This window comes from Bos indicus x Bos taurus, chromosome X (genome assembly GCF_003369695.1).
Source record: "Bos indicus x Bos taurus breed Angus x Brahman F1 hybrid chromosome X, Bos_hybrid_MaternalHap_v2.0, whole genome shotgun sequence".
Taxonomy (NCBI): Eukaryota; Metazoa; Chordata; class Mammalia; order Artiodactyla; family Bovidae; genus Bos; species Bos indicus x Bos taurus.
The window spans coordinates 57,269,241-57,292,230 of NC_040105.1; the positions used below are offsets into that span (position 1 = coordinate 57,269,241).

Here is a 22,990-nt window from a genome sequence, read left to right on the forward strand (position 1 = left end):
CTCATCTTTTCTTGCCTGGGCTAAAATGTCTCTTTCTCAGTGAGGTTTCCCTGACCATCCTATTACATATTGGAAAATGCTTCAGTTTTTTTTTAATCTGTTGCCACTTTCCCAAAGCACCTATCATCCTCTATCACACTTGATATTTTTCTTACTTAATTTTATTTCTTTTCTGTCTCTCCCACCAGAATGGCAGCTCCACAAACATAGATAAGCTTATCTCTTCTGTTCAACCCTGTCTTTCCAATGCCTGGAACAGGCCCAAGCACACAATAGGTGCTCAATGTATGTTTATTGATTGACTGAATCAGTAAATGGTGGGGGAAGAGGACAGAAACAGAGAGAATTTGTTCTTGTCCCATCTGTCTCCTCTTTTCAGGAGCAGAGCCTCAGTTGAGATGAGTCTGAACCTACCAGATCCAAATGTAGAAAGTGCCACATTCTGCAGGGCTGAAACCAGCTAAGGTGCTCTAGGAGGAGGTAGTGTTATCTGGGCTGGCCCTTGAAGGCCCCATGGGAATCGCAGAGATCTTGGAGTTCAGTCAAACCAGTTGGGTGGAATAAATATCAGGCAGCACTTGGCAGGAGTGAGCTGAATCAAAAAGGATGAAAAGGATAAGCTCGCTGACAAGGAGAAATCTATCAGGGGCCTTGAATCCCAAGGTGATGACCCTGAATTTTGTCCTCAGAGATGTCCTACCCCCTGGTCACTGACCCCCAAATAGCTCAGAGACCTTATGTTCTAGAAAAACAGCCATGTATAATGCTGAGACAGTAATAGTAAAGAGCTCATGTTAATTGAAAGTGATTTATTGGGGCAGCTTGGATAGGGGACTCTCAGACATGTTGGTCCCAAACCCACCTCAGATCGCCCAGCAAGATGCATAAAGTGCCCGAGTCCTCAGTCTTTAGAAGTTTCTGGGCCTGGATAAGGGTTTGCAGGAAGGAAGAGAGGGGGTGACGTGGCAGGGGATAGAATGGCAGAGAACTAACATCCATCATGAGGAGATATAGTTGGGACCCCTCAATCAGGTTTCCGTCAGGGTCTCGGAGGTAGATGGACATAATGGGCTCTTTTGCCCCTGTTCTGGGGACTGGACCCTCCTCAATGATATCACAAGCCTGAAGTGGGAGGAGAGAACAAAAATCATTCATTCACAGACCATGTTTGAGACCAAAATTTCATTCTTTACGGTGGCCTAGAAGACCCCTGTATCTTTCACACTTCATCTCCTACCATTCTCCTCTCCCTCACTCTGTTCCAGCTATTTAAGAGCTGTATGACCTCAAGCAGAGTACCTAACTGCTCAGCACCTCAGTTTCCTCATCCATCAAATGGGGATGATAATGTGCCTAGTACGTGGCAGAGTCAGAATTCAAACCCAGGCAAGCCAAAATCCATACCCTTAACCCCTATGCTTTACCCACTTTACTTCCAAGCCAGACTTTTTCACTGATATTTTCCAAAAGAATCCAGGTCAATTTGCACAAAATAGATTTAATACCTCAATCTGTGTTCCCCAAAAGGAGAACCAATGTCCCCTTCACATGAAATCATCTTAAGTATTACAAGGATACTAAATTAAATTACAGTGAGTAAAAAAAAAATTAGTGAGTCAAATTATTCCCTGTTCAGTCCTCTTTCAATCCTTCTGATTATACCAAGAAGAAAGTGTCTGGTGGATGCGAAGTCCTTGATACCTCTCTAACCAACCTAACTTTGTCAAGCCCAGAGATTGGGGGAAGCAGAAGTGGCTAGAATCTAATGACTGTGATGCTTTTACAGCTGTTTGTTTTTATAATTGTCTCCTCTTTATGCCAAGATATGATGAATTTCCACTTACTTGGTTGAACATTTTCTTTTTACACAAATGTATTTATATAAATAGAGTTTAGGTATACTGTTTTCCACAAGGGTGATGTAAAGTTTTCTTTTAAAATACATTTGTTTATGGGGAAAATATGTCCATGATAATGAGTAAACAATGGTGTGCAAACCTTATCTGGAGGTGATGAAATCTGTTATGTCTGAAGTTTGAGTCATACTTCTGTTTTCATTGCATCTGTAGCAGCTTTCTCAAAAGAAGATGGAAGTTGGACTCACCTTGAGGCACTGGACCATTTCCTCCCAATGCATCTTTGTGATCAGGCATATATCCAGGGAGCCGGGGACCAGGTGAGTGGCTTTGGGTTCATATTCCTTTCCCATCTCGTGGAGGTTAAATTTCTGGTCTCCAAAACACAGTGCTTTCTGGTCTCCCTATTTGGGGGGAGAAAACAACCTGGAACTAAACCTCCAAGGTGAGTGTGAGGCACAGCCCCCTATTGACACCAACAAGGTTAAAAAAGAAATAGAACAAGGCTTTGATGAAAAATAGCCACTTGGTGCCCCACTCTTATCTTGTTCCCTAGAGGCAAATGCTTTCAATTTGTGTATGTGTTTCTTCTGGAAATTATTTCCATACCTCCAAATAATATGTTGATACTATCCATGGCAGAGACTATAATCTGCCTGCTTAATATACGTTTCTCCCCTTTTTCTTTTAAAGACAGCCCAAGTTTCAGTGGGATCTATTGTGCACCCAGCTTTAAAAACCTGCATTTCCCAGCATTCCTTGCTGGGCAGCCATGGAAGGCTGGACAGTGAAATGTTAGCAGAGGCTGTGAACCATGCTTCTGAAAACCTTCCCACCCCACTGAGCTGACGCTTTTTGCCTACTCATTTCCTCCTTTCAGCCACTGCCCACACCCTGCCTGCCTACCTCTAGACTGATTGTTGAATGAGAGCAAGAGAAAACTCTATTTTATGTAGCCCACTTAGCTTAACCCAGTTAAGTTTTCTCCCACGTGCCTCCAAACACAGTCCCTAACTGACGTGCCACTATTTCTTGATTTGGCAACTTCAGACATTTTCTATCTTTTTCCTGCTATGATAAATGAGAATTTAGCTCATCCACAATACTACCCCTCCCAATAGAATTATGTCATCAGTTTTAGCTCCTCTTTTGATTCCTTTACAATTTAAAAATAACCCACTTGCACCTTAATGTTTTGATGGATGAACATAGTATCTCATTGACCCAACTATCCTCTTCATCTTGCCTCTTTCTCCTGTGCCTGTCAACTTCTGCCATTTTTATTTATTTATGTATTTAATGGCAAAATATTTTAATTTTTCATAAAGCTATTTCCCCCACTCCATAGACACCACACAGAAAAGAATCTGTATGCACATGTTCTGGTTGAGCAGGAGGATGAGACTTCTGCCGTTAAAAAAAAATCACTTTTATAGTCCCTTTATATCACCATTCTATCAGAAAATGACTTTATTTCACTTGAATGATAGTTCAGCTGAGTATAGAACTTGAAGTTGTAGGTTATTTTCCCATAGCCTTTTATATGTGGCTTCATTGTCTTCCTGAATCTGGTATTGCTGATAAGACGTCTGATGTTAATCTGTTTTTCATTTCTTTTCTATATGATGCATCCACCCTCCACTCTTGCAGCTTTTAAGACTTTTCTTGGTCCTAGATGTACTGAATTTCACTCCATTGTGTCCAGATACCAAGGGCTGAGGCTTCATATGCCTATTATTGTTGATGCATGCAAGGCCCTTCTCTAGTTTTATTTGTATACTTAATCTCTTTATCTCCAGTCTTCATTCCTGTCCCCAACATAGGCAATGGTTATAATGTGTTTGATGTTCATTCTTTGGTTTTCATAAGTTATTGTAAAAGGTGTATTATTGTTTTATGTGGTATGTTATAAGTGGTACTGTGCTATGGACATAATTTGACTTCACCGTTTTTCGTTCAGCATGATCTTTTTAAGACCCTTGCTGTGTATACATCCAGTCTGATACTGCATAATTCTATTTTTATGAATGACATTTGATGTTGGAGCTTCCCAGGTGGTGCTATTAGTAAAGAATCCATCTGGAAATTCAGGAGATCCAAGAGACTCGGGTCCAATCCCTGAGTTGGGAAGATCTCCTGGAGTAGGAAATGGCACCCTACTCCAATATTCTTGCCTGGAGAATTCTATGGGCAGAGGGGCCTGGCAGGCTACAGTCCATAGGGTTGTAGAGTTGGACACAACTGAGAGACCGAGCACACAGCACAGAGCACACATTCCATGTTAATTTTACATTTTTTTTTTAACTCTGTTTGCCATTCGTGGGCTCTTTCCATTGAAGGCAATCAGTGTTTTTGCATCTCCCACTTGGGAGTTGTTCCAAATTCTCAAGGATTGTATTCAATCTCTGGAAACCTTTTTACCTTGAATCCGTTTTTCTTGGGGACGTTTGTTTTCCTGACCCAAACTGGACTGATTGTGTTCTAGGTATCTTTCTGGATCTTCCTCTTAGGATCCACTGTTTCCTGACTTTGATGTCTTATTCCTGGATTAATCACTCATTTTGATAAGATATTCTCAAGTAATTTTGAAAGCAAGTAGGCCAAGTTTCTGAGTCTTTTTATTAATATGTCTAAGAATGTTTTATTCTACACCCACCTTGATTAATAATTTGTCTGGTCATAGAATTCTAGGTTGAAATGTTTTCCTTCAGAATCTTGAAGTTGTTCTTCTGTTGTCTTCTGGTCTCTGACTCTTGGGAAATCTGAAGTCTATATTGCCTTTTCCTTTGTAGTTGAACTACTTTTTAACCTCTCTGAAAACTTCTAGGAGCTTTGTATTTATTTTGATGTTCTATAATTTCTTAGGAACATATCTAGGTGTAAACATGCTGGATACTCAGTTAACTCTCCATATAAGGACTGGAAAGTTCTCTCACATTATTCTGTGGTTATTTCCTCCCTTTCTTCCCTCCCTTTATTCACTGAATAGTGAAGTCCCACTATTCAGAGTTTGGAATCTCCTCCACTGGTCATTTTTAAATTGTGTGTGTGTGTGTTTTGGAGTACTAGGCTACTTTTTAAAATAGTATAATCACATTTTACCCCAGCTGCAGTTTGGCATTTGGGGAAGTTGTTACCTCAGAAGTCATGACCTCCATGCCCAGGATCTTGGAATAAAACATAGTGGTGTCTTTTAGTCTCTTTACTGTCATCACAATGTGGTCAAGTCTATGGATAAGACACAGGGAAGGGGTCCGACTGTTGTCCCTCCATGACTAAAAAAAGAAAAAAAAAGAGTCAAAAGAGACCACACTGCCACTGGTCACACCCATGTTTCCTGTGTTTCCTTCTCCCCACTTCCCCTCACCTCCCCAGTGACTATACTTCCTTCTACCACCATTCCAAGGGGAAAGTCCTGGGAGGAATCTTCAGTACTTATTGCTCATGTGTGGGTTCACAAGAGTCCATGTGTCTGCCGTGACCACCCTTCACTGTTTTCTTATTATTTTCCTCCTTCCAGGGGGATAGAGGTGAAGATAGGAGTGAAGTGAAAGTCACTCAGTTGTGTCCAACTCTTGCGACCCATTGGACTGTAGCCTGCAAGGTTCCTCTGTCTATGGGATTCTCCAGGCAAGAATACTGGAGTGGGTTGCCATTTCCTTCTCCAAAGGTGATCAGCTTAAGTCAGGTTTATATCCCTTAGGAGTTTACCGATGGCATTTTGTTGATGCTGATCACCACAGTTCTTTCTCTGAACTACCATACTACAATGCCCTGTAATTTATTTTTTTAAAGGAGGCAGGTGTTTAAAAATGGACTCATTTGTTGGTTTTTTTTTTTAAGACAATTCCACATAATGTTACTAGTGGGCTAATGATGGAATTCAGCTTGCCACCCCCTACCCCCCAGGCCGCTCTTCAAAGCAAGCTGCTTTATAGAACAAGGTAGAGTTTGGTTTTTGGAAGACAGGAGAGTTGAGACCAAAAACCAAACTCTCCCTTGTTTTCCCAGAGCTGGAATTCATCTCTTATAAGAAATAATAAGAACAGAGGAAGCCCACTTCCATGAGTACAAGCCCTTTATTGGCCAGTTTAAAACTCAGTCCCTTCCTTTATTACTCCACAGTTAATCACAGAGGACAGGACAAGAAGGGAGCAACTCAGATGCAGTGATGTTTCTGGGCATGTGTGCCTACAGATCAGTACTGACACCTAGGGGGAGGGCACACCACCCCACCACTCATTTCCTGCCTTCAGCACACCTCCCACCAGATCTTTCTCTTGATTCGAGTTCCTTAGTAATTTGTATATTTACATTACATCTGCTACAGGATTATAAGATGCCTATGCACCATAAATTGCAGAGTATAGTGGTTAAAAAAAATATTGTGGAGCCAGACTGATATTTACTTGCTCTCTGGGCTGAGAGAGTTTGGTTTCCATTTCTGGAAAATGGGTATGACTTTTTTATGTGTTTTATAGAACTGTTGTGAACAGCTTAAAAAAAAGTTGGGAGGAGTTCCCTGGTGGTCCAGTGGTTAGGACTTGGTGCTCTTACTCCCAGGGGCCCGGGTTTGGTTCCTGGTTGGGGAACTAATATCCCACAAGCTGGGCAGTGTGGCCAAAAAAAAAAAAATCTTACAACAATGCCTGACAGCAAGTGCTATAAGAGTTGATGACGATGATGTTGTGCTCATCTTGTTAAAATCCAGACTCTCTGTACTGTGACCCTCAATCTTTGCAACCTATTTATTTATTTATTTTCACTGCATCAGTTCTTAGTTGTGGCTCATGGGCTCCAGAGTACATGGGCTCTATAGTTGAGGCACCTGGGCATAGTTGCCTTGCTGGCATGTGGGATCTTAGTTCCCCCATCAAGAACTGAACCTGTGTCCCCGCATTGCAAGGCAGATCCTCAAGCACTGGGCCATCAGGGAAGTCCCCTCATTCATTGCTCTTGGATTCCAAGCCACATTGTCCTTTTGCCTGTTCCTCATAAGGGCCATCCTTGAACCTTATACCTCGGGGCCTTTTGCACATGCTGGTATCTGTCTCCCTGATTAGAATATAAGCTTCATAAGTGTAGAAATTTCTGTTTTGTTCCCCACTGTGTCCCAAACAGCTAGCAGATGTTCTATAATATTTGTTCAATTAATGAATATCTACTACAGTAATTGGACTTCCCTGGTGGCTCAGATGGTAAAGTGTCTGTCTACAATGCGGGAGACCCAGGTTTGATCCCTGGGTCGGGAAGATCCTCTGGAGAAGGAAATGGCAATCCACTCCAGTACTATTGCCTGGAAAATCCCATGGACAGAGGAACCTGGTAGGCTACAGTCCATGGGGTCACAGAGTCAGACACAACTGAGGAACTTCACTTCACTTCACTACAATAATTAGACCCCGTGCCTGGCACAAAGGCTGGCCTCTGTTCTATTCCACTCTGTTCTATTCTGCTGTGTTCAATTCCATTTGAAACCATTACATTTTTTTTTAAAAAAAAAACATTACATTTTAAACAATTGCTTTCACTTGAGCCCCAGCTTAAAAAAAAATACTGTGCTTTTCTATTTTCATGAGTGAAGGAGGCATTAGAAAAGTTCTTGAGTTCTGCTGTCCTCATGGATACAGAGTATCCATATGAACACAGAAGCCATAGAACTGGGGAAATGATTGACCATTTGAGCTTCATTGAAACTAATGTTCTATGTATTAAAAATCTTATTAACCTTTTAATGTCTGTAGGGTTGATAATAGCACTCCCCTTTCAGTCCTGATATTTGTATTTTATGTTTTTTCTCTTATTGAGAAAACAGAATTTACTAATAGTTTCTTAATCTGTTCAAAGAACCAATTTTTGACATTAATTTTCTCTGTTGTATGTTTCCTGTTTCCCCAGTTTCTGCTGTCTTTATAATTTCCTTCCTTCCACTTTCTCAGGGTTCAATTTGCTGTTCCTTTGCCAGACTCCTGATATGGAAGCTGAGGTACTTGATTTTCAAGTTTTTACATTTCTACACATTTAGAGCTATAGATTATTCCCTGAGCATTGCTTTAAACTGCTTTAGCCACATCCCCCAAACCTGATAAGTATTTGGAAATCAATTCAACTAATTCCTTCCATTATCCAATGCCCTACTAGCTCACATTCACTCCCCAATTCTGCTTTGCAGATATGGAGCTCCATCCTTGCAAATTCAAGAATAAGCAAAGCTGGCTCTCTTGAGGAACTGGAAGAAGGCCCATGTGGCTTGGAATCCGAGAGTGAGTGAGACAGAAAGAGGGGAAGCCCAGGCGAGATCATGCAGGGTTTTGAGATGAGGTTAGGGAGGCTGGTTTTAAAAAAGATGACTGAAGAAAAGTGTACAACCTAAAAGTTGTTGAGTTGTTATATTTCAGGACTTGACTGAGGACTGAGGACAACAGCCCAGGAGACAGCTGCTCAGATAGCTCTGAGGAGCTGCTCCAAATAGGTAAGGGAGGACTCTGGATATGCAGGAATTTTTGCTGGAAAAAAAAAAAAAAACCCATGTAGTCAAACATCAAAATACTACTGCTAATCACAAAAAGCAGCCTTCTCAAGTTAATGATTTTAGCACTTTTCTATGTATGGGAGGATGCGAGAGTCTGGGCTCATTGAAATCTTTTCTCAGGTATGCATCTTAACTACCTAGGGCCAGTATGCTTAACTGCCTAGGGTAGTACTCCTAAATGCCCCCAGGGCACATTGTTGGGCAGCAGCTGCAGTGGCTGCTGGCTTGAGGCTGGGCAACATTCATTGTTTACTTGGAACAGCAGGCACCATTCCCTTTCTACAAGCAAGACACTTAAGCTTACTATGTGTCAAGCTCTGTTCTAAGCACTGCATAAAGCATAATCCACTTTATTTCTCATAACCAAATATATGTCTATATGTGTATTATATATGTAAATATATATAAACTAGAATGTCCAAAATACTATAGCCTCCCTCCGGCCTCCTCCACAGGGACGGCTTCTATCTTCCTACAAAGTCCTTTGCAAGGTCTCCTTCGGGGTGCCAGTGGCCCTTGGAATTCTTTTAGCAAACCTCAAGAGCAGCGTTCTTTCCTGGCCGCTCCCTGTCCCGCCCCACCCCAATGGCCCTGGCTGAACCGGCTCCTGGAGCCGCCCCTAGGGAGCGGAGCTGAGCGGCTGCCCACTCCTGCAGACCTGCTGACAGTCTGCTGTGTGTTAGAGCAGGGGCTTTCTATGTCCCTCTGCTGCCCTCTGCTTGTCTTTGAAAGAGGAAAGAAGAAGGAAGAGGGTGGGGAAATGGATGAAAGCACACCGGGACGGCCACATAGAAGGGAAGCAGGTTGCCAGGCCCAGCTGGGAACTCTCAGCCTTGCTGCCAGTACCCGTGCCTCAAGACCCCTGGGGGCCACCCCGTTCACCTGCTTCTCCAAAGTCCAACTCCACATCCTGGCTGGCAGCCTGGAGTGCAGATGGCACAGTGTGGTAGGCTAAGTGTCTTTGCCCCCAGCCTTCAGATAGCCCTCTGGCTCAATGCCTGCAGATCAAGGGGCAGGAATGGGAGGGCCACTGACTAGGGACTGCTGGTGTTGACAGAAGTAGACTGTGCAAGTACAAGGACTCTGACATAAAACACAGGGCCTGGAAAGTGAAAGCCTAAGATGTCTTAGCCAGCTCAGGCCACCATAATATAGTACTATAGACAGGGTAGCTGAAACAGTAATTTATTTTCTTACCATTCTGGAGGCCAGAAGTCCAAGATCAGAGTGCTAGTATGGTTGGGTTCTGATAACATCTCTCTTCCTGGCTTGCAGATGGCCACCTTCTTGCCAGGTCCTCACATGGCAGAGAGAAAGAACAAACTTTCTGGTGTCTTCTTTTTTAAAAAGCTCCCTGACCAGGTACTGAACCCATAGCCCTCGCAATGGAAGTGCAGAGTCTTAACTGCTGGACTGCCAGGGAAGTCCCTCTGGTTTCTTTTTATATGGGTACTAATGTCATCTTGAGGGTTTTACCCTCATGACTTCATCTAACCATAATACCTTCCTAAATGCCCCTAATATATCACATTGGGGGCCTCAACACATGGATTTGGGGAGGGAGATACAAACATTCAGTCCACAATTAAGGATTCCTTTGTAATAACATAGAAAAACTACCCATCCTGAAATTTGGGGGGAGGACCTTTATTCTAGGGTGTGAGATCTCTGATCTATTTAGAGTGTGTCTCCCAAGTGTGAGATCTTTGATCTCTTTGGGAGTCTGTGCCTGGCGTATGAAGTTAGGAACAGTCTGAGTTAGAGTATAACTACACTAATTTATAATGGATCTGTTTCCAAGGCAAGATCTCGAAGCTATTAAATGTTCTCTGTCCCAGGGTGTGAGTTTATGAATGCTTTTGGGGTGTGAGCTCTGAAGTCCTCCCCTTCCTACCCCTTTCTCAACCCCATCCTCACCCTCCACTGCTGAGAGGGAACATTCATCAGCCCCATTGCTGTTCACCTTACCCTGAGCTGAGTGCCCTTTCTCTTGTTAATGAGCTGTCCAGCCCCTGGGGCATGTGAGTTTCAGATTCTCGTACCTAGACACACCCTAGATACCCACTCAGACAGACACACAAATGCTTTGTGCTGTGCATATTGGTTTTGCTTAAGATTTTCCTTTATGAAGAATTACACATGAATATAGGTTTGTATGGGCTTCTCAGGTAGCACTAGTGCTACAGATCCCACCTGCCAATGTAGGAGACATAAGAGATGCAGTTTCGATTTTTGGGTTGGGAAGATCTCCTGGAGGAGGAAATGGCAACCCATTCTAGTATTCTTGCCTGGAGAATCCCATGGACAGAGGAGCCTGATGGGCTATAGTTCATGGGGTTGCAAAGAGTCGGACACGACGGAAGAGACTTAGTACACAGCACACATAGGTTTGTATAAAAGGTTCCAAGAGTACATCCAGTATATGAACTACACTGGTGATCCCCAGCTCCATTCTCCAAAAATGACCACTGAAGTCAGTTTCTAGTGTTTCCTTATACACACACACACACACAACACACACAGAGTCACCATAACCATCTCCCACCTACTTTTCATGTCCCGTGGAAGGCATCCCCACCCGACAGGTACACACAGGTTCCATTCATTCTGTATCATGTTAGGTGGGTGCTCTGAGATACAGTATAAACCCCCACCATTTGTTTTACTCTGCAACTATCATTGGCTAGAAATGGACATTTACAAGGTTTTCCCAGCTGTTTGCTCCTGCCAGTCTTGGGCACACAGCTCTGTGCATGTGTGTGCATGTTGAGTTAGAAGTATGATTGCTGGGTCAAGGGTTTGTTCACTCAGTGGACACCTAATGAATGGGATCCGTGTACCAAGCACTGTTCTTAGCGCTGGAGAGACATCAGAGAATAAGACAAATGTCCCTGCCCACATGGAGCTGACAGTCTAGCTGGTGAGGAGGGTGTCCAATTTTTATTTAGATGTTTCACAAGGTCTTGGAAGGTTTCACTCTCATCAGTGGTGCCTTTACTCCACTGCTGTCTGTGGGGTGGGGTCTGCAGCAGGAGGCAAGCTGCCTTGACCTTTGCTCTCTACAAGACCTGCAGGGGCTGGGGCTGGGACTCTGTATTTGGGGGTGTGGGTGTGTGCATGTGCATGTGGCCAGGGATGGGGGATATGGAAACTGCATCGTCCACTGGAGAGAGTGAGAGGAAATAGGGATACAAGAGACCCTTTATAGTGTTGGAGGGAGCTGTGGAGCAGACCACCCCCCAGCTCACACCCACAGAGGGTGTGCTGGAATAGCAGTGATAAGGAATCTAGTACCGTCTCAGAACATACCATTGGGTAATTGGTGTCTGGACATCCTTGGGATCACAGAGACAGGGGTGTGATCATCCTGGAGTCACACAGAGTGGGGTGTGAACACTCCTGGGGCCACATAGACAGGAGCGTGATGCCCACATGAAGCAGCATACACTGTGAACAGCCTTAGTTACTCAGATGGTGGTCTGGGCTTTCCAGAAGTCACACACACTGGACACTGCACACTCTTGGAATCACAGAGTGGAGTATAGACACTTCTGGGGTCAGATTGGCTAGTGTGTGGATATGGTTGCAGTCAAACAAACTAGACTGTGGATGGTCCTGGGGTCAGACAGATTGGTATGTGGACACTGCTGAGCTCAAACACACTAGGGAGCGGATACTCTTGAGTCACCTGGACTGGTTAGTAGACATTCGTAAGCTTACACATACTGGGGTGTGGACACCTCTGAGGTCAGATAGCCTGAGGCATGGACACCCTTGGATTTGCACAGATTGTAGTGTGGAGCCTCTAGGGTCACTCAGACTGGGATGTGTGCTTCCAGGATCAGAAAACCTAAGGTGTGGGCAACTGTGAGGTCACACAGAGTAGGTGTGGAGAGATGAGGGGCCACAGTGATGGGGTTTGGACACTCCTGGAGTCACACAGGCTGAGGGCGCTCAGAGGCATGAACACTCCAAGGGTCACAGAGGGCTTGGGACACTCTGGAAGTTAAACACACTGGGGAGTGGACACCTGAAATCACACATGTTGTGGACTGGACTCTTCTCAGGTTGCACAGACTGGAGTGTGAGCATCCATGGTGTCCCACAGAGACAAAGACACTCCTGGGGTCATAGTGACTGAGGCTAGGACAGTCCTATGGTCACATAGGCTGTGTTGTAGACATCACTGCAGTCTCAGTGAAAGGGTACAGAGATTCTTGTGGTCAAAGAAGTGATGAGTTGGCACCCCTCGGGCTAGGGACTGAGGGTGTATACTCCTGTGGTCACACAGAGTGGTTAATGGATACTCCTCAGTATAGACTGGGGAGTGGACTCTGCTGAGGTCACAGGCTGTGGTGTGTGTGGCTCTGGGGTCACACATATGGGTATTTAGACCCTTATAGGGTCACACATATTGGGGAATGGACATTTGTGGAGTCACACACAGTGGGGAGTCAACACTTCTGGGGTCACTCATACAGCATTTGAACACTCAGAATCTCAGGGACTGGGATGTGAACACTGCTGGTGTGACACAGCTTTGGGGGTGGGCACTCCTGGGGTCACACATACTCTGTGCTGTGTGCTTTGTTGCTCAGCCTTCGCAACCCATTGGACTACAGCCTGCCAGGCTCCACTGTCAATGAGATTTTTCAGGCAAAAATATTGAAATGAATTGCCATTTCCTTCTCCAAGGGATCTTCTCAACCTAGGGACTGAACCCGTGTCTCCTGTGTCTCTTGCATTGCAGGTGGATTCTTTCCCCAATGAGCCACTGGGGAAGCCCAAATGCATATTAACTCATCGTGTGGATGGGATTCTCCAGGCAAGAATACTGGAGTGGGTTGCCATTTCCTTCTCCAGATCTGTGGGGATAACTTATTTCCCACTTCCTTTGCCAAAACACTTTGAGGATGAAGTGACATTCTCTAGTTAAAACTGCTTTGTAACATGAAGTACCAGGCTGAAGATTTTTCCTAAAATTCAAAGCACAGAACTGGTTGGTCCAATGGCGTGGCACGAGGAGCTGGGAAAGTGGACACTAAGTTTGTAATCATGGATCTAACTGTGTGACCTTGAACAATTCACTTGCTTGGCCCAGCCTGAGATTCCTGGGGACCATACCCATCTGATGGGGAGTCACGGACATATGGCTGTCCTCAAAAGTCATGCTTCATCTTCCCTAGTGTTGAGCTACTGCAAAGCAGCTGCCCAGCCATAAACTACATTTCCCACACCTTTTGCACAGGGATGGGGTCATATGGCCAGTCCTGCTGAATGGAGCTTGCGCTAAAATGATGTGTATACTTAACAAACAGTAGTGTTTTCTTCATGTGCCTTTTGTTCGTGTTTTGGAGGTTGAGAGGCCCAAGAGAGGGAAGTCAGTTTACAAGGAGCCTGGGGTCCTCTGCCACTACTTGGAAGTCCACCTATGAACCAGGAAGACAGGTTTTATTTTGTGATGTTTATTACTGTGTGACATCACTGGCATTGGTGTATTGGTTGGTTACTAAGGAGAATTCATTCCTGAACACACACAGTGGTGTGTGGATTGAATCCTCTGTGGAAATGGGCTCTGCAAGCTGAGGAGACCATGGACAGGGCAGCCTTCTTCCCGGAGACCTCCTGGCTTCTAGGTGCTGCTTGTCCTTCTTTTATAGCCAACACAGCTCGGGCCAGCAGAAGTGGATAGGAGGGCATTTGCACCTCTAAGTTGGACACCAGCTCCACTGCTGGGGGTGGAGTGACTCTGGACATTTCTGGTGGCTGCTAGCATTTTTTGGCTTGTGGCCCCATCACTCCAATATCTTCCTCCATGGTCATAATGCCACCTCCTTTGTATGTGCATCTCCTCTTCTGTCTATCTCAAGTCTCTCTCAGGCTCCCTCTTATAAGGACACTTGTGGTTACATTTAGAGCCCATCAGATAATCAAGATAATCTCCCTGTCTCTAGATCCTTCACTTAATCACATCTACAAAGTCTTTTTTTTTTTTTTTTGCCATGTAAGTAACTGTCACAAGTTTCAAGAATTAGGAGGTAGATAATTTTCTAGGGCTATTAGTTAGACTGGGTTTTCCAGGTGGCACTAGTGGAAAAGAACCCACTTGCCAATGCAGGAAACCTAAGAGACATGGGTTGGATCCTTGGGTCACGAAGATTCCCTGGAGAAGGGCATGGCAACCCACTCCAGTCTAAATTGAATGCAATGGTTTTAAACACTGGCCAGAAAATGTTTGATTGCCATTTCAACACACAGAAATAGTTACACTGATGTGTAAATTGCCATTTACTGCAAAAAGCTGTGCAATGCTGATGTCAGAGACTAGGGAGTCACTGTTCATAACGGCTGTTGCAATTCCCTCATGAATAGATCAAGGAATGGCTTCCCAAGCCAATTGCTGCCTATGCGCTTTTAGCTCAGGTTGATAAGCAAAATTTTCAGCTTGCTCAGGTGTTCCTATCAGCTGTACAATTGCAAAGAATTGCTGGTGACCATCATAGTTTTCCTGTTTCTCCAAGACTAGCAAGAAGTCAAAGTCAAAACAGGACTGCACCATCACGCAGTCAACAGCACCAGGAAGATTAATGTCTATAGCAAGGAAAACTATATCCTATATCCTCTCCCTGTAGGGTTGTCATGGACTCATGGTGATGCATCAGATGTGGCACAACAGCATCCAAAGAGCCTTGCCATTTACAGGCAACACCAGGGAATGGACAGGAACAAGGCCTAAACTCACAGAGCTCTTCATGGTCTGCTTTTTCTGTGTATGGCAGAGTTAGATCACATCCAGAAGAGGTATATGTACAAGGGAAAAGTACTGAATTGGCCACTTTCTCCATAGCCAAGTTGCGAGTGGACCCCAAGGGGCCCCGGCAAGTCAGACAATGTGTGAGCTTTGGGCAACAGTTGCAACAAATGAGACGGCCACTTTGACAGGGAAAAATGGGTGGTAACGCATAGTCAAAGCAGACCGGACACTCATAAAAGACTCGCCAGGTCATTGTTGGCCACAGCGGTGCCAGTCAGGGCAGGCATGCTCTGGGAGGACGGCGCACACATTGAGGTTCCAGTAGGTACCGCTGGTGCAGCCTCATGACTCATTTCTGTGGGCGGAGAGCGAACCTCGGATCTCGGTCCTGGCTTAAAGGTGCTCCGTCGCCAGTGCCCACAGCCACCACCTTTTGGCAGCACCAAAGCCTCTTCCTCAGGCCAACACCGAGAGGACACACTGGGTCGCTGCTGTCACTTGACAGTGTGCCCCTCAATGTCTGCCCTAGCTCTCCCTGTTCGCCGCAGTTTTGCACATCATTGAACCTCCCACCACCAACGGTGCACTCCCACTAAATAATACACACGATGGCAGCAGTCGTCAGCAGGCACGACCCCACGTGTTCTGGGGGCCAGAAGGGGGCCAAGAACAAACATTATTTTTAAAAGTGTGCATATTTATTTGGCTGCCCCGGGTCCTAGTTGCATTACAGGCGATCTCTGATCTTCACTGTGGCATGTGGGATCTGTTTAGTAGTGTCCTGTGAAATCTAGTTCCCTGACCAGGAATTGAACCTAGGACCTCTGCTTTAGGAGCAGAGAGTCTTAGCCACCCACCAGGGAAATCCTAAGAACAAACAATTTTAACCTGGGGAAACCAAGCCGTTTAAGGTAGCAGACCAGCCTGTCGAGCAATAGGCACATTGCCAAGGCCTAGATTAGCCCAGCCAGGCAGAGGGAAGAGAAGGAAATAGGTAACCTGGCAATATCCTGGTGCAGCTCCATCAGATCAGATCAGTTGCTCAGTCATGTCTGACTCTTTGCGACCCCATGAATTGCAGCATGCCAGGCCTCCCTGTCCATCACCAACTCCCAGAGTCCACCCAGACTCACGTCCATCGAGTCAGTGATGCCATCCAGCCATCTCATCCTCTGTCGTCCCCTTCTCCTCCTGCCCCCAATCCCTCCCAGCATCAGAGTCTTTTCCAATAAGTCAACTCTTCTCATGAGGTGGCCAAAGTACTGGAGTTTCAGCTTTAGCATCATTCCTTCCAAAGAACACCCAGGACTGATCTCCTTTAGGATGGACTGGTTGGATCTCCTTGCAGTCCAAGGGACTCTCAAGAGTCTTCTCCAACACCACAGTTCAAAAGCATCAATTCTTTGGCACTGAGCCTTCTTCACAGTCCAACTCTCACATCCATACATGACCACAGGAAAAACCATAGCAGCTCCATAGTCGTGTGTAATGGACAGGCTGAGGGCTGGCCTGTGCCTCTCACCAGACCTGGAAACTTGGGCCGCCAGCCTCTACTCATGCACTCAGGAAGGCAGGTCTCTGGACCACAGTGTCCCCACCAGCACAGGTCAGTGAGGACTGACAGTGGTTAAGATACTGGCTTCTAGAGTTGGGTGACCTGGGACCCCTGGCAGGATGGCCTTGTGTGGTTTCCTTATCCTCTCTGAAGCCCTCTCTTCTTTCTTGTACTCCAGGTAATAAGTGTTTGCAAATGTTAGTAATTATGAATACCAAGAGGTATTATGAGCCTTGGGATATTTCAGGGGAGAGAGGTAAGAAGAATGCGGGGCCACTAGGTCTGTATTCAGGGCGCCAGAGCTCACTTCCTCTTTTGTAAGCTGATTTAGTCTCTTATTGGTCAAGCTGGTTCAAGTTGGTTTCTGTTACTTGTAAACAAAAGCATTTTATCTGATAAAGGTTTTTCTTTTTTTTTAACTTAGAGAATTAAGAAAAATTTTAAAGTGGAGGGTGTTGTGATGAAAAATTTAGCTGAAGTTCAGCAGTTTTTGTTTTTGTTTTTTTACATTTTGCATTTGCAGCAAGCAGAAGGATGCCCTTACCCCCCAAAGATGTCCTGGTCCTAATTCCCAGAACCTGTGGATATATTAGGAATTCTCAGGTGGCACTAGTGCCACAGATCCCACCTGCCAGTGCAGGAGATGTAAGAGATGTGGGTTCGATCCCTGGTTGGGAAGATCTCCTGGAGGAGGCATGGCAACCCACTCCAGTATTCTTGCCTGGAGAATCCCATAGACAGAGGAGCTGGGCGGGCTACATTCCATAGGGTCGCACAGAGTCAGACACAACTGAAGGGACTGAGCATGCACGCACGTGAATATGTTACATTATGTGGCAAAAGAAAAATCAAGGTTTCAGATGGAATTAAGGTTGTAAATCAAGTGACGTTAAAATAGGGAGAGTATCATGGATTGTCTGGTGGACCCAGTGTAATCACAGGGGTCATTCAAAGTGAAGAGGGAGTCAGAATCGATAAGATGGGAGAACTCAGCTGAAGTTATTAGCTTTCAAGATGGAGGAAGTAGGTCAGGAACTGAGGAAGGCAGGGGCCTCTGAAAACTGGAAAAGGCAAGAATACACAACATCCCTTAGAGCATGTTAGCAGGCCTGCTAACACCTTGACTGGAGGCTGGTGAGACCCGTGTCAGATTTCTGACCTCCAGAGCTGTAAGGTGTTAATTAGCGTTGCCTTGAGCCACTAGGTTTGTGCTGATTTGTTACAGCAGCGATAGGAGACTCATACAGCATCCTTTTATTTTTTTCCTCTTAATGTCATTGAAGATAAACTCAACACCTTTGACTTCAACTAAGATATGTAGTATATGCCCATTTGTGTAATTGCTTTTCTTTCTCTCTGTCTCTGCACCCACTAATCTTGCCTTCTAACTCTACATGTGTAGAAAAACATGGTGAGAGAAAATGGTTATTTCTTGGTGGTGAGACTTAGAATAATTTTTTTTTATTTCTAGAAGGTTTTTGTTTGTTTTAATTAGAGGATAATTACAATATTATGATGGTTTTTGCCATACATCAACATGAATCAGCATTAGCTATACATGTGTCCCCTCCATCTTGAGCCCCCTAGAGTGATTTTTAAAAAAATGTTTCATCTTTGTGCTTCTTGGCACTTTTGAGGGGCTTTTTTTTTTAATGAGCAGGCATTATTATTATTATTTTTAACCAAAATGATAAGGTCATGATTATTTATGTTCATTGCCGAAGTCGTAACCACCATTGAGCAATCTGTGCATCCCAGATGAGGGCTCCTCAGCCAAGCAGCACAGCCCAGATCTAGCCTACTCATTCCTCCTCTCCCCACATTGTAGACGAATAGATAAAATTTGTGCCTGGCTGTTCTGGGCTGAACTGTTTTCTTCCCAAATTCAGATGTTGAAGGCCTAGTTCCCAGTAGCTCAGAAGGTGACCATAACTGGAGATATGGCCTTTAAAGGGGTGATTAAGTTAAAATGAGGTCAAGTGGGCTCTAATCCACTCTGATTGATATCCTTTTAAGAAGGGCAAGATTAGGACAGCAATAACACAGAAAGACCAGGTGAAGACACAATGAGTAGGTGGCCATTTGCAAGCCAAGGAGAGAGGCCTCAGGAGAAACTAACCAAGCCAGCACTTAGATTTGGGGCTTTTAGCTTCTGGAACTGTGAGAAAATACATTTCTGATGTGTCAGCCACTCATCAGTGATATTCTGTTATGGCAGTCTAAGAAGCCATCACTTCATGGGAAATAGATGGGGAAACAGTGGAAACAGTGTTAGACTTTATTTTGGGGGGCTCCAAAATCACTGCAGATGGTGATTGCAGCCATGAAATTAAAAGACACTTACTCCTTGGAAGAAAAGTTATAACCAACCTAGATAACATATTAAAAAGCAGAGACGTTACTTTGCCAACAAAGGTCCATCTAGTCAAGGCTATGGTTTTTACAGTGGTCATATATGGATGTGAGAGTTGGACTGTGAAGAAAGCTGAGAGCCAAAGAATTGATGCTTTTGAACTGTGGTGTTGGAGAAGACTCTTGAGAGTCTCTTGGACTGCAAGGAGATCCAACCAGTCCATCTTAAAGGAGATCAGTCCTGGGTGTTCATTGGAAGGACTGATGCTGAAGCTGAAACTCCAATACTTTGGTCACCTCATGCAAAGAGTTAACTCATTGGAAAAGACCCTGATGCTCGGAGGGATTGGAGGCAGGAGGAGAAGGGGATGACAGAGGATGAGATGGCTGGATGGCATCACTGACTCGATGGACATGAGTTTGGGTAAACTCTAGGAGTTGGTGATGGACAGGGAAGCCTGGCATGCTGCGATTCATGGAGTTGCAAAGAGTTGGACACGACTGAGCGACTGAACTGAACTGAACTGAAGAAGACTAATACACTGACATTACCTACTACTTTGCTCCAAAGAAACAACTTCTGTGTGATAATAATTTCAAAATATGTTCTGAATCAGTTCAGTTCAGTCTCTCAGTCGTGTCTGACTCTTTGCGACCCCATGGACTGCAGCACGCTCCGCCTCACTGTCCATCACCAACTCCTGGGGTTTACTCAAACTCATGTCCATTGAGTTGGTGATGCCATCCAACCATCTCATCCTCTGTCGTCCCCTTCTCCCCCCGCCTTCAATCTTTCCCAGCATCAGGGTCTTTTCTAATGAGTCAGTTCTTTGCATCAGGTGGCCAAAGTATTGGAGCTTCAGCTTCAGATCAGCCCTTCCAATGAATATTCAGGACTGATCCCTTTAGGATGGACAGGTTGGATCTCCTTGCTGTCCAAGGGACTCTCAAGAGCCTTCTCCAACACCACAGTTTGAAAGCATCAATTCTTCGGCTCTCAGCTTTCATTATAGTCCTCTCACATCCATCCATGACTACTGGAAAAACCATAGCTTTGACTAGATGGATCTTTTTTGGCAAAGTAATGGCTCTGCTTTTTAATATGCTGCCTTGGTTGGTCATAACTTTTCTTCCCAGGAGCAACATCTTTTAATTTCATGTCTGAAGTCACCATCTGCAGTGATTTTGGAGCCTCACAAAATAAAATGTTCTGAGAGGGCTGATTTAATTCCTCAAAGATACTTCATTTTTGCTATTTATAATCTCTCAGCAAACCTGTCAACCTGTGGCAGATCAGAATGGTGCTTATGACTCCTCATTTGACAGAAAACAGAGGCCCCATTTGGGGACATGAGACTTGACCAAAGTCACATGTTTGCATACGGATCTCCAGACACCAGCCCTGAACATGGCATAGGAATGCCAAGATCAGGGGCCAAGAAATACATCATCCTATCTAGAACAGAGTCCATCACATCAACAGTTTTCTTCGGGAAGTATCACATTTGATTTTGGCCCTGAACTCTAAGATGTCCTCATCCTATTGTTCAGAGAGCCTTTTTAAAATTTATTTTATTTTAAAAATTACTTATTTATTTTTGTTTCTGCTGGGTGTTTGTTGCTGTGAGTAGGCTTTCTCTAGTTGTGGTGATAGAAGACTACTCTCTAGTTGCAGCGGGTGGGCTCCTGATTCCAGTGGCTTCTCTTGTTGAAGAGCACAGGTTCTAGAGCCTGTAGGCTTCAGTGGTTGTGGCACATGGGCTTAGTTGCCCAAGAGCATGGGGAATCTTCCCAGACCAAGGATGGAATCCGTGTCTTCTGCAATGCCAGGTGGACTCTCAACCACTCAGATCAGATCAGAACAGATCAGTCACTCAGTCGTGTCTGACTCTTTGCGACCCCATGAATCGCAGCACACCAGGCCTCCCTGTCCATCACCAACTCCCAGAGTTCACTGAGACTCACGTCCATCGAGTCAGCGATGCCATCCAGCCATCTCATCCTCTGTCATCCCCTTCTCCTCCTGCCCCCAATCCCTCCCAGCATCAGAGTCTTTTCCAGTGAGTCAACTCTTCTCATGAGGTGGCCAAAGTACTGGAGCTTCAGCTTTAGCATCATTCCTTCCAAAGAAATCCCAGGGCTGATCTCCTTCAGAATGGACTGGTTGGATCTCCTTGCAGTCCAAGGGACTCTCAAGAGTCTTCTCCAACACCACAGTTCAAAAGCATCAATTCTTTGGCGCTCAGCCTTCTTCACATTCCAACTCTCACATCCATACATGACCACTGGAAAAACCATAGCCTTGACTAGACGAACCTTTGTTGGCAAAGTAATGTCTCTACATTTGAATATGCTATCTAGGTTGGTCATAACTTTCCTTCCAAGGAGTAAGCGTCTTTTAATTTCATGGTTGCAGTCACCATCTGTAGTGATTTTGGAGCCCAGAAAAATAAAGTCTGACACTGTTTCCACTGTTTCCCCATCTATTTCCCATGAAGTGGTGGGACCGGATGCCATGATCTTCGTTTTCTGAATGTTGAGCTTTAAGCCAACTTTTTCACTCTCCTCTTTCACTTTCATCAAGAGGCTTTTGAGTTCCTCTTCACTTTCTGCCATAAGGGTGGTGTCATCTGCATATCTGAGGTTATTGATATTTCTCCCGGCAATCTTGATTCCAGCTTGTGTTTCTTCCAGTCCAGCATTTCTCATGATGTACTCTGCATATAAGTTAAATAAACAGGGTGACAATATACAGTCTTGACGAACTCCTTTTCCTATTTGGAACCAGTCTGTTGTTCCATGTCCAGTTCTCACTGTTGCTTCCTGACCTGCATACAAATTTCTCAAGAGGCAGATCAGGTGGTCTGGTATTCCCATCTCTTTCAGAATTGTCCACAGTTTATTGTGATCCACGCAGTCAAAGGCTTTGGCATAGTCAATAAAGCAGAAATAGATGTTTTTCTGGAACTCTCTTGCTTTTTCTATGATCCAGCGGATGTTTGCAATTTGATCTCTGGTTCCTCTGCCTTTTCTAAAACCAGCTTGAACATCAGGAAGTTCACAGTTCACATATTGCTGAAGCCTGGCTTGGAGAATTTTGAGCATTACTTTACTAGCGTGTGAGATGTGTGCAATTGTGCGGTAGTTTGAGCATTCTTTGGCATTGCCTTTCTTTGGGATTGGAATGAAAACCGACCTTTTCCAGTCCTGTGACCACTGCTGAGTTTTCCAAATTTGCTGGCATATTGAGTGCAGCATTTTCACAGCATCATCTTTCAGGATTTGGAATAGTTCAACTGGAATTCCATCACATCCACTAGCTTTGTTTGTAGTGATGCTTTCTAAAGCCCACTTGACTTCACATTCCAGGATGTCTGGCTCTAGGTCAGTGATCACACCATCGTGATTATCTGGGTTGTAAAGATCTTTTTGGTACAGTTCTTCTGTGTATTCTTGCCATCTCTTCTTAATATCTTCTGCTTCTGTTAGGTCCATACCATTTCTGTCCTTTATCGAGCTCATCTTTGCATGAAATGTTCCTTTGGTATCTCTGATTTTCTTGAAGAGATCCCTAGTCTTTCCTATTCTGTTGTTTTCCTCTATTTCTTTGCACTGATCGCTGAGGAAGGCTTTCTTATCTCTCCTTGCTATTCTTTGGAACTCTGCATTCAGATGTTTATCTTTCCTTTTCTCCTTTGCTTTTCGCTTCTCTTCTTTTCACAGCTATTTGTAAGGCCTCCCAAGACAGCCATTTTGCTTTTTTGCATTTCTTTTCTATAGGGAAATCCAAAAAAATGTAATTTTATATTGAGCTATAGTTGATTTACAGTGCTGTGTTAGTTTCAGGTGTACAGCAAAGAAATTCAGTTATATATTTATATATATTGATTCTTCTTCCAATTCTTTTCCCATTTAGCTTATTAAAGGTTATTGAGCAGAAT

At 44.5% G+C, this 22,990-nt stretch overlaps 1 protein-coding gene and 1 pseudogene across 1 annotated transcript; both read right to left on the reverse strand.

The window, feature by feature from the left end:
* Window positions 1–500: 500 nt before the first annotated feature.
* On the reverse strand, window positions 501–8,042 carry GLOD5 (glyoxalase domain containing 5). Its single transcript, XM_027535392.1, has 4 exons — window positions 7,995–8,042; window positions 4,994–5,131; window positions 2,105–2,260; window positions 501–1,122 (listed from the first exon to the last, which is right to left on the reverse strand). The coding sequence occupies exons 1-4, from the start codon at window positions 8,040–8,042 to the stop codon at window positions 838–840; spliced, it is 627 nt and encodes a 208-aa protein (XP_027391193.1). The 3' UTR covers window positions 501–837.
* Window positions 8,043–13,126: 5,084 nt separating this feature from the next.
* On the reverse strand, window positions 13,127–16,225 carry LOC113886758 (annotated as a pseudogene).
* Window positions 16,226–22,990: the final 6,765 nt, after the last annotated feature.

Bases quoted from the DNA above. Each gene is read 5' to 3' on its own strand.
- GLOD5 (XM_027535392.1), bottom strand. From the start codon at position 8,042: ATGGAGCTCCATATCTGCAAAGCAGAATTGGGGAGTGAATGTGAGCTA. The intron at 2,261-4,993 runs GTAACAACTTCC...CCCCCCAAATAG, and splicing joins TGGAGGTCATGACTTCTGAG to GGAGACCAGAAAGCACTGTG. The intron at 1,123-2,104 runs GTGAGTCCAACT...CTCCCACTTCAG, and splicing joins AAATGGTCCAGTGCCTCAAG to GCTTGTGATATCATTGAGGA.